This window comes from Triturus cristatus, chromosome 2_2 (assembly GCF_964204655.1).
Source record: "Triturus cristatus chromosome 2_2, aTriCri1.1, whole genome shotgun sequence".
In the NCBI taxonomy this organism is placed as follows: domain Eukaryota; kingdom Metazoa; phylum Chordata; class Amphibia; order Caudata; family Salamandridae; genus Triturus; species Triturus cristatus.
In genome coordinates this window covers 750,081,752-750,094,037 of record NC_140582.1, presented here as the reverse complement: position 1 = coordinate 750,094,037, position 12,286 = coordinate 750,081,752, and the positions used below count along the sequence as shown (strand labels likewise).

Here is a 12,286-nt window from a genome sequence, read left to right as displayed (position 1 = left end):
AAGGTTGGCAAGGCTGTAATGGTCTCAGCCTATACTCAGACTGACATAGGTGTAGTGAAGCCTGAAACTATGGATCACTCCACACAAACAGAGAGTAGTGGGGAGGAAGAAAAGTCTCCCTCTCCCCAGACATTAGGAAAAGGTCAGCCTCCTCAGGGATCTGACCTCACCCCTTGTGAAGGAACTGCCCCAGAGGTAGCCAGGCCTGGCCTGGCAGAGCCTCTGATGTCAGTGGCCCCTTCCAAGGTGGGACCCAGTCTGGTGCAGGTAGCCTGCCTCTCTCTACCCTGCCTCAGTCAGCCCAGGGCTGCAGAGGTCAGGGAGGCCAGTGGACCCCAAGACGGCCCCTGTCCACAAGAACCCCCCCATCAAAAGAATGAGGATTGCCTGGCTAGTAGCCCTAGCCAGGTGATGGTTAAAAACATTCCTGAGGGATCTCCTTTACAGGTAGTTAGGGACCTCCCCCAGAGGGATGCTGTTGGGCACAGGCAAACATGGGACCTTAGGGCCCCAAACCTGACCTGTCCCTCCAGTAAGCCCACAAAAGGGACCCAGCCTCCAGCTTTAGGGAGCCAGAGGCTGACCCTGAGAGCACAGCGCAACTCAGTGAAAGAAAGAAAGGCATCCATGGTGGAGGATGATTGGAGGAAGCTGAGGCCTCACTTTGAGGACACTCACTTCAGTACTCCATCTCAACACCAGCCTTTTACTTTGCAAAGACACACCAAAGGTAGAGATTCCCTATGGTGGAGACCCTATGATACCTTTAGGGTGAGGGATTGCTTAGTGGACCATGAGACAGGGGGTAACCATGCCAGTGCTGGTTCTTCCTTATATGGCCACTTAGGCAATAGAGGCTTACCTTGTCAAGGCCAGCCTTATCTCCTTTCGTTTGGGGGGGGGGGGGGGTTGTGTAGGAAGGTGGATATCTGACTATGGTTACCCCCAACTTTTGCCTAGTGTCTAGCTGGTTTTTCGACTTAGTTGGCCTGAGATCCTGCCATTCAGGGTCTCAGGCTGTCTGCTCTCTTTAAAATGGACTCCATGTACCCTAGGTACATTCCCAATTGGTAAGGATCACCTTATTGGACCCTGTACAGTGTACCCTAGGTACCCAGGGCATAGGTGTACCCTAGGCCTCCCAGGGGCTGCAGCATGTATTATGCCACCCCTGGTCTGGCCTTCCAATCAGACAACTGGCTGATCACTCAGCTGGGGCAAGGTCGTGTAATCACCCCTTGCTTAGATATAGTATACCTATATCTACCCTTAAAATAGACACATGTGTAACTATCAGCCACTCCTATGGCAGGCCTTAACAATCCTGGGGGCAGAGTGCTTGGTAACATGTGAGATGGTGCTCTAGCATGAGCTGAGCCTGTCTGCAGCTTTCGGAACCATGTCCTTATAGCTGTTCTATGATATAGCCTACCATATACTCTTAAAGTGCCTTATAATCTTAAACGGTTATGGTAACTATGGTTTGGCTTTATCAAAACATGTCGTGTAAGGTGTCTAATACTTTGGAATAATACCCCCATACCATTTCTGGTGATGAGGATATTATTCCTCCCTTCTAGAGGGAGAGACATGTTAAAATCCTACTTTGCTGTTTAACTCTAACCAAAGCCTCAGCATCACAAAATGGATGCTGCTGCCAGACACGAGTCTGACCTCCTGCTGCTGGGAGTGATCCCGGCAAGGGAGGCTTGGACAATAGGTTTCCTGCTTGGGGAGGTGCTAGCACCACCCCAGACAGACTTTAGTGTATTGGGGCAGGGAGGGCTGAAAGGAATGAGACATGCCTGGGGCACACAAGGTGTCCCATGCATAGTCCAGCTCAAACCGGTGCTGGGGCACTCCAGCCCCAGTCCTGGCGCGAAACTGGACTAAGGGAAGTGGGTGTAACCACCCCCCTCCCAGGTCCCACCCATAAGGCATGACCTAGCAGGTAACCCAGCCCCCCAGTTTTGGATAAGAGTGGTAGCTGAGCCCCAGGAGATTAGATTATCCTGAACCTGCAACTTGAACAGAAACTCTGGACCTTCGAAATTCGACGAAAGAAGAAGACTGAAGAATCTCCCTTGTGGCCAAGGAGTGGCTACCCTGTGCAAACAGGCACCATCAAGAGTCTACCCTTTGCTTTGCTGAAGTTCTACGAGGGACCGACTGCAGAGCCCGACCAGAGCCTTGACTTCCAGACTTCTCCGACCCTGATCCACATCCACAGCCGAGCTGAGATCCGTGGAGGTGACGAGAGACGTGGGACCGGCTACCTGGGAAAAGTGGCGAGTATCTTCCAGCGCAGCTTCTGAGGCACCCTCGAAGTTGTGCACCGGGGATTGAGAAGCCCCAACCCCAAGCACCATCTGCACCGAAGATCAGCCCCCCACACTCCACGAGTCCTGCGTGGGGCCCTTCTGCATTTTCCTGCATGCCGCGTCTGTCCGGTTGCTTGCCCGTTGGCTAGCGGCCTTTGTAACGACACACCTTGAAATCTTCACCGCTGGTTTGGCTCCTCCAGACTGGCTCCCGCTTCTTTGCAAAAGAGAAGCACCCCAGACCTTCCTGGTCTGCACCAGAAGCAAGCCCTCCATTCTTCGTGGGTTCCGCTTGCCAAGGCTTGGCGAGTCCTAGTTCGACTTCGACACCGCCGACAGCAAGAGCCTTCGTGGGACAGCTCGCCTCCTGGTCCTGGTCGTCCTCGACGTCTCCTGGTACCCGGGGCTGCAGTGACAAGCTTCACCCTTCACCTGCAATCTTCACGACATCGCCTGGTTCCTTCCTGGTTCCACGTGGTCACTGGCTAGTGACCTTGACTCTGTCCCTTCTGCTTGCAGGTACCCTTCCTTCTTGATCCCGGCCTTGGGATCCACCGGACACTCTGCACTGACTGCCTGTCAGCAACTTTCCTTCAGGCATCCATAGAAGTCCACGACGAAGCCCGACGCAAGTTCACACCTATGCACCCGCAGCCCGTGGGCTAGGTAACTTGGGTACTTCGGTGCTCACAAGGGTAGTGACTATCCTAGGGTCTAGTTTCCGAGTCTCGACTCTCTAGCTGCTTCAGAAGTGTCCTTAAACTGCTTATTTCAAAACTGTACTATTTCTATCGACTATACGCATTACGCGTGAGTGTTTCCACTCTGCACCTGAATCCCGTGGGCCTCCTACTTCCTAACTGTTGGTAGTGTAGTGTAGCCCCAGCGATTCCCTAGGCCTAGGCCTATCCTATTTCCGTGACAGTGGTCTTTATACCACTTCTTTAGTATATGGTTTGAGTGGCCCCTAGGGCCTAACTGTATTACTTACCTGTGTGACTTAATGTATGCTTAAATAAGACTGTGTTGTACTTACCTTTAATCTCATAAAGAGTGCTGAGGGTTTGACTAGAATAAATACACTTTATTTTATATATATATATATCTGTTGTGGTGTCCTTTCATTTGGTATTCAAGGGATTATATAGGGTATCACAGCTGGCTTCACATGCCATTCAGAGTTTAGCCTAAGACTGCTCTTGTCCATGCTACCACTAGGATAGCTGGTCTATAAGGTTGACTTTACAACCAATCACCATAAGGGTTGTTTGGACTGATATAGGGTGTACACTAGAACTAGTGACATCATACATCTGGCCAACTTCTCACACCATTCTCCTGACTTCTTTCCTACGAGGCAGAATCTTGAATAAAAGCCTGTCCCCCATTGTGCACTTGGTACCACTTCGATCACTCCCTTGCGCAACATGATGTTTACCTGATACAGTAGTTCTGTTAGATGCGAAGGCGAAGGTCCCCGAGGTGGACAATTTGGAGGAATCTGTTGAAATTCCAATGTGTGACCATTGGAAACTATATCTAGGACCCATCTGTCCGTTGTTATCATAGACCTTTTGGAGAGGAAACAGGAAATCTTCCCAACAACTTCTAGGGAAGTGGTGTGATTTGCAGTCGACACCAGGGGTTCCTCACTGCTTCTTGAAGGTGTCTCTGCCTCTGAAGGCTGTCTGTCCTCTATAGTGTTTGTAGGAGGCTGCAGGGGTTTGCTTGTATCACTGCTGATGCTGTTGTGCTGATGAGTATTGGGATTGTCCCGGATACGGCTGAAATTGTATTGGTTGTAACCTCCCCGAAAGGAAGAAGAGCCGCAGCCTTGAGCTCCATGAAAAGTCTGTCTTTTGAATTGCAGGGTGCCTAAGGCCTTTGCTGTGTACATATCCTTTTTTATCGCTTGCAGAGCCTCATCAATGTGTTGGCCGCAGGATTCGCCATCAAAACAGCATATGGATGACCTTAGTTTGTACTTTCTGGCAAAAAGAAGTAGCTCTCAGCCATCCCTGTTGTCTTAATACTGCCGCCCCAGCCAACTGACGGAAACCTGTCGACTAAACGTCTACAGCACAATCAATTATCTCCGCTGAGATCCTTTCTCCTTCCTTAAGAATTGTCCTTGCTTCGCCCTCGAGTCCTCAGGCAGCCGATCAATAAATGGACAAATGTCTGACCACATTTGGCAGTCCTATCTACCTAAAATTGCAAGCGAGTTTGCTGCCATAGTGGAGAATTTCTTGCCTATGGTGTCAAGACGTCTCCCGTCCCTGACAGGAGGGGCGGACAGGGGTGAAGTAGGATTCCTGGCACGACGTTGAGCTGCCTGGGAAATCACAGAATCCAGCTTTGGCTGCCCGATGAGGCAGGCAGGCGAGTTGTCAGGTGCCTTCTATTTCTTCTCCAGCTTAGGTAAGACTGCTGGAATGGAAGCCGGTGTCTGCATTACCTTCAGGCCTTCCTTCCATATGAACTCTACTATGGGGATTGAACAAACCTGCCTCTTAGCCTGTTCCTTAAAATCGTATAGGAAACAATCAGACTGTTTGGTGATCATGGAGAGCTGAAATCTCTTCGCCGCCCTTTCTATATGGGTATGAAAAGCCACCTATGTCTTCCGGTGGTGAATCTACCCGAGGCGGTGTTGATGGAGATGGCATCTGTATCTGGCAGTTGTCCCATTCATTGTGAGGGATACTTCCTCCAGTTCTCCTTCCTCTCTTTCGTCGTCAGTAGTGTGATGCTCCTGCACCTGCAATTGCAGTATTGTAGGTGGTGGAGATAGAGGAAGCGACCCTGCAATCAAACATGGTCTTGCAATCGGAGTTTGGGGGACTGATGCCACCGGCTCTGATGGTGGGAATCTGCGGTAGTAATCTTCCACCATGTGTTGCAGATTTGACACTAGGGAAACAGGCATATGAATAGTTTGTTCCCTCTGTCGATCTTGTTTGAGGTCATGAGAATGGTAATAATATTCATCATTATCCTCTTGACATTTTATCTGGATGTCTGAAGTGCTTTGTGCCACACCAAACACGCACTCATCATCAGAGTCACACTCCTCTTTATCCCCATAGTCAAAAAGTTCTTCTGGAGGACTGGGGGATACCTTACTAGGAGAAGTGTGAATAGGCAAAATTATTTCTTGTGAAGCTCTTCGTTTAGACTGGGAAACTGTAGATGAAAAAAAAGTGTCCTTGGCTGCTTGTACCTTCGTCGACTTAGAATCAGACCCATTACCCTGTGCTGCAGGCAAGATCGTCAGCAAAGGGACAGTCGATGGAGTAAACTACAATGGAATAGTCAATGCCAAGCAAACCATTGATGATTGTCGAAGACGGTGCCTTAGTCGACGATTCTTCCGTCGGCGTCTTAGACGTCGATGATGTTTGTCGACGCAAGTCTGTGGACGTAGGCCTTGGGTCCATCGACGGAGCCACCGTCGAAAAAGTTGCAGTTGATGAGAAATTCTTGTTCTTCAGGGCCGCCGACAACCGCAGTGGCGATGATGTAGCCAACAACAAATCTTTCAACAACAGACCTTTTTTCGTCAGTGTCTTCGTAGACTATTTTGTCGTCAACGTAGAAGGCCTAACCTTTACGGAAACTATGGTCGACGTAGACTAAAACATTCGAAGTTTAGTCTGAGGAGATGAGAAGGTCGACGTTGTAGTAGTGGTAGACGTTGTAGTAGTGGTAGTGACGGAACCTTTCGCCGACGAAGGCATCACCGACATCTTCGTCGACAGTGCATCTTTCTGAGGTGATTTGTTTCCAGTAAAGACTTGGAAGCTGTTTTTACCTTAGAGGAGGTAGTAGAAGGCGTAGAGGGCACAGAATGACCCTTGTGAGAGGCAGACTCCCTTCTGGAGGATGAGGGCTCATCATAAGTTTTCAAAGAATGGTGCTTCCTCTTTAGCACTTTTGCAGCCTTTAGGGAGACCATTTCCACATCACTTATCCTCTTTTTTGAGGCAATAGTCTTGAGGGGGAATCACTGTCATGGTCAGACAAAGGATTGTACTTGTTTTTTAACTAAGTAGCCACAGAAGAAGCTGTCCCTCTCTATCTCTCAAAGTTTTTTGAGAGAAAGTCCTGCAAATTTTAGTCTCTGGTGGTACACTTTTTTGTGGGGGTCATCCAAGGGCAGTCTGAGCTTTCACAGGTGTCACAGTGCCTAAATAGACCTTTCAGTCAAAGACATTCTGTTCTGAAGAAAAAACTTGGAGAGGGTTCTAGAGGGTGCTGTTGCCTGATTGGCTGGACTTTAACCCATTCCTTATGATGAGGACGAGATATTAAAGTGAATGTTTTTCTCCATTAACTTCAATGTTAAAGTCATTACTTACTACTTTTATGTACAGTGGGACTGCCGCTTCGACGACAGGGAATAATTTAAGCATGTGAATCTATGAAAGATCTAATGCTGGAGAACCACCGAATTTCAGTTGCAAATGCAATACATAAAGATTGTTCTATGTGCTCTGCAGAGAGGCCAACCCAATGACATGCACTTTGTATGGATTCAACCTTAGCACCTGCGCGCTCAATCAAAGCCCCTCAAAAACACCTGGCATGGCTCAAGCCTCAAAGTATGCACAGAATAAAATACAGATAAATAAACAACATTATAAAATAGCTAACTCTTGGGGAATGCAAGATTAAGTAAATCATGTGGAAGAAGAGAGGAACTAAATCACTGAAATGCATTCCCTTAACGTTTTTACCATTCATTGTTTGTAAGTCAAATCAATCAATGTTTTTGGCATCAATGTTAACTTAGAGGCATGAAGACAGGGCCCGTTTTAATGTCATACATCAGAGCAATGTCCACTGTAGCACATATTCCACAGTAAGCACATACCTCTTGCTTTGGACTTGACTCGGATATTTGGATCAACTTCGCAAGGGATCAAGAACCCAGCTCGTAATTTGGATCCATTTCACGGGGGAACAAATACAGCAGCTCCACTTCTAAAGAAGCGAGCGATCTGCAGCGAGGGGCTGGGCGGTCACAGTGGGGAAGGTTAGAGTGATGAGGGGTCTCAGCACAATATACATAACACAACATTAGCCTACAAACACTTACCATTACCGAGAACTAGGCACCAGATCAGACGTGCTTGCATCCAGTCTCATGTATGACGAAAGGGTGGGATCTAGGACATTGAATGACGGACGTCTGAAACCACACAAGGCTGAAGTCTCTGACGCCAGAAACCGTGACGCTGATTGCACCACTGGCCTACAGAGTGCATACAAACATAGACCACAATGGCAATGAAGGGCTTTAAAACAGAAAGCCCTATGCCGTGCAAACACAGTTTAGAAAGTTTTAATTTTTTTTATTGAAAGCTTGCGTTACAATACAAACACTTCACATGCGAGCCATCAGCGTCGCACTATTGGAATCAATGCAAGCGATTTAGAGTTCACAATGTGCCAACGAAGCACAGTTTAGAAAGTTGATTTACTGCCTGGCTTCCGTCTCCTGCTTCAGAGTGAGGTGGGACAGGCAGCCTGAAACAGACAGCCCAAACTGAAATACATCGATTTATTTAGAGATATGAATAAGATCGTATTTCTTAATAAATCAATCTATTTAATATGTTTTTATGTAAATGTGTAGGAATTTCAGAAATCGCCCTGAACATATTGTTACCAAATATTGAAATATATATATATATATATATATATATATATTACCTATATATAGTTATAGTTAGGACCACGTTTCCATAGGAAATCCGCAACATTCTATTTTGAATAACTTTTGCGCCGGTCGACGAATCCTCGTGAATTTTTCAAAATAGGTGGGGCGCTACGCTCCGCTCCTACCCTGAAAGTCTCGGGGGGATTCGTCAAGCGGGGGCTGAGATAAAAGGGGGGTCCCAAAACGCGTTTTTCCCATGCATTTTTCCATAGGACCTTTAGACACAGCTACAGCCCGAACGGCTGAACAGAATTACTTGAAATTTGGCAGAGAGGTAGTCCTCAGGTCAAGGAAGTGCCTTTTGTAGGTTTGGTGTAAATCTGTTCAGTAGATTCTGAGAAAATAGCCTTTAAATCAATATATATATCTGAGCCAGCTTACGGTGCGCTTACGGTGCGCTTACCGTACGCGTACGGTGGCGTGCGCGAGCGCGATTCTGATTGGCTCTTAGATCTTAGTAAACATTCGAATCGGCCGAAACCAGGAAGCGGCGGCCGCCATTTTCTCTCTCGCACTCAGAGTGGGGCAGCATAAATGAAGCCCAAAAATGTGTAAAGGGGCAGTATATTGAGATAATAATCACCCAGCAGTGATAAACGGGCCCCCAAACAACCCCCAAAGGCAAAAAAAAAAAATGTTTTTTTTTTCGAAAAATCGCCGATTACGCTTACCGTACGCATACGGTAAAAAAAAATTTTTTAAAAAAAAATTATCCACACTTTCCACACCCCATGTGCAAATGGTGCCCTAAGGGCTCCATTTGTGCATGGCATATCAAATAAATGAAAATAATAAACAAAACATTTCACAACGATGCGCATAATATGTCCCCCATGTGCGCACGGTGCGCGAAGCGCATCGTGCGTACATGGCCCATCCCGCATAATGTGGGCACGCGGTACGCGCAGCGCACCGCGTGACCACTGTGCGTGCATGGCACTAACTGCGTAAAGTGGGCGCGCGGTGCGCGAAGCGCACCGCGTGCTCACTGTGCGCGCACGGTGCGCTAAGCGCACCGTGCGCGCACGGAACGAACTGCGTTAACTGGGCGCGCATGCCACGAATGGCGTAAAGTAAGTTAGCATTTAAAAAACCGTACAAATTCACTGAAAAAACCATAGGTTTCACACACTTTATAGTTAGGAATTAGCATTTAAAAAACCTTGCAAATTCACTGAAAAAACCATAGGTTTCACACATGTTATAGTTAGCTGTACATTTTACTGATAAAAAACCAATGAAATTCCCCCGTTATAGTTACTGTAGGCAACTATAACTCACGCGACCGTAATCCTCTGCTGATAACATATGTGTCTTTATGAAAAAAAAATATTTGTAATATATGTATAGCTTAAATTTAATGGAAGAAGACATGGGCAAATAAGTGTCTAAATACAGTATTAGCATCAGCTGAGGATTGCGGTCGCGTGAGTTATAGTTGCCTACAGTAACTATAACGGGGGAATTTCATTGGTTTTTTATCAGTAAAATGTACAGCTAACTATAACATGTGTGAAACCTATGGTTTTTTCAGTGAATATATATATATATATATATAGCTCCACCTAAAGAAGCATTATTCTCTCGCCTCTTGCTATTGGTTAGTTGGTGTATCATACCGCCTTCAATGAAGTGCTTCTGTTGGAATGCATGACCAACTATTTTAAATTTGAAAAGTGCACTCAGTTATCCATTTGTTTTGTCCCATTCAATTCTAGATCTTCTACATACATTCTATACACCAAACAATTATTTATGCTACACTTTACCGCTATTGGCAAAGACAAAAGGACAGACTTTAACAAAATCAAAATAAAACAATTTTGTTTTCCATAAACACAAGTCATGAATGTCTGTGTTTACAAGCTTTACACATTAAAGGCAGACTTATCTGCTTTTGCTAATGCTTTTTCAGGGTTTATGCCGCTAGGTGTGCCCAAGCTGATACAGACAATCACACATTTGAGCTAGATCACTGTAGACAGAGGGAGCTCAATGTTTACAGTTTAAGACAACATTTTTTCTATTATTTTCAAATCGAATATGAATGAGGAAGCTAATATTTTATTCTTTATACATACTACAAAAATAAGCAACATCTGAACTTGGTATAGGTAATATTTTATTTCCCATCCGCTCTCCTGGGAGGAGCAAGAAAAAACATAAAACGTACACGTAATTAAAGGGCAATAATCAATGGAATGCTTTTAATGCATTAAGACTCATTCAAAAACAATCTAGCAACGATTTTCTACATTGGTCTTGCTTTATACATTCATTTTACGATAGTTCTCTTACAGTATTATAGTCAAACTGTGCTACCAACCTAAAGCAACCTCATGACATTTCTGGGCTTGAGAAGGATACCGAATGAGTTCCCTGTCCATGGAAACTATTGACTATAGCAGATCAAAACCATGGTGCTGGGCAGAGGCCTGGACTAGTCTTGCTGATCCTGCTACCTACTAAGGGACTAATGAGATGCATTTGTTAGGGGCACCCCTCACATTTTGCTGCAGACTCAAGCAATTGCCTTAAAAAAGAAAACTGATTCCCAGTAGTTAGGTAGAGGATACCGATTCAACAATATAGTTAATTGTTTACTCATCTTACAAAATAACACCACTTCTTAAATAATGTTTGAAAATCTTACAATAATATATTGCTTTTCAAAACCCTGTAAACGCCCTTGAACTGCATGATTGGCTTAAAGTGATTAGTTATAAAAGAAAAACAACTATGTGGAATTAGATCAGTGATTTAACGAAAAAAAAGCAGCTTTCTTTCGGTCAGTCCAGTAATTCAGTACAAGAAGGTTGTGGGAATTATATTGCCTCGGTTTGCATATCAGAAACCGCAAACAAAGGCATAATTTTAACCCCACAAGAGTACCCTGAGATTTGTGAACGTGTGTTCCTGCAGGTTAGTTGGGGGAAGCAGCCAGCCAGTCTTCCAAACGGGAACTTCTTTTCACCAAGGCATGCAAGGGTCAGGACAGTTCCGCAGATATGCTTCCAGTTTGCCTTCAGAAACTGACATCATTGTCGTATACGTAGTCAGCTAAGAAAGGAAAAAAATATACTTGGTATAACGTGTCAAGGTATTCAGGTACCAAAAGCCAAGTGACTGGCCAAGATCACCAAATACAAACGAAAGGACACTCAAAGACACACAAAGACCGGTATTCATCACTTTATGCTGCAATTCATTTCTAAGTTGGAAAACAAAGCTGCTTAGGCCAGTGGCGTAACGAAACTTGAGGGGCCCCCCATGCAAAGCACATGGAGGGCCCCCACCGGCAGCTCGGCCCCCCACCGGCAGCTCGGCCCACCACCGGCAGCTCGGCCCACCACCGGCAGCTCGGCCCACCACCGGCGGCTCGGCCCACCACCTACCACATTGCCCTACCACCCAGAAATCTAGGCAAGGAGGCAGGTGCTAAAGGACAGAGCCAGGAAAACAGGGGATGGAGCAGTCTTGAATGTATTGTATTGTTATATTTATAGAGGGCCTACTACCTCTATCTGGAGACCTGAAGCGCTTGTGTACATGAGTAGCAAGCTACAATATGTGTAGGGTGTGTGGTTGGAAGGGTGTTGTATTTGTTTTGATGCTATGTTGGAAGTGCCCCCATTCCATGTTGTGCATGAGGACCACTGACTGGGGTGCATGCAGCTTATTGTGCAATAGGATGCAGCTCTTAGCAATGGCTTACAAGGTGAGAGCGATGCACACTATTTTGTTTTTAATCTCTCTGCAGGTCCCTTCATGGTATTTATTTTGTTCGAATCCCACCTTGGTGGTTACTGCACAGAGTCGTCCATTCTGAAAATACTGTGCCTACTGTTTAAAGTTAATGGTCCTGACTAGGCATAGATTAAAGAGTGCAACAGTGAGGGATGCAACTGTGTGAGAGTAGGGTAAGAGGTGTGACTGCAGGGTGAGTGAGGTGACCATATGTAAGTGCAGAGTTGGACGAAAGAATGCATTGTTAGTGATGGGCTTTAGTGAGATTGTAGATTGAGCAGTGAGGGGGGCAGGTGAGTGAAGTGCGACATGAGTGCAGGGTGAGTAATGTGCTCGTGTGACTGCAGGGTGAGGTGCAGGGTGAACAGCAAAAGTCACAAGGGCACTGCGAGTGCAGAGTGATGACTGAATGCAGGGTGAGTGGGTGAATAGATGAGAGCATGGTGGTAGGTGTGAGTGCATTGTGATTGCTGTGAGTGCACGCAGGGTGAGC

The 12,286-nt window shown here is 46.2% G+C and overlaps 1 protein-coding gene across 1 annotated transcript in view; it reads right to left on the bottom strand.

Moving 5' to 3' along the window:
- Positions 1-10,151: 10,151 nt before the first annotated feature.
- The window catches only part of ASAH1 (N-acylsphingosine amidohydrolase 1), a 195,080-nt gene continuing 192,945 nt past the window's right edge, over positions 10,152-12,286 (bottom strand). The window contains exon 14 of the mRNA XM_085641989.1: positions 10,152-11,106. Coding sequence (XP_085498115.1) covers positions 11,017-11,106 — 90 coding nt within the window. The 3' untranslated portion in view covers positions 10,152-11,016. The remainder of the gene's footprint in view (positions 11,107-12,286) is intronic.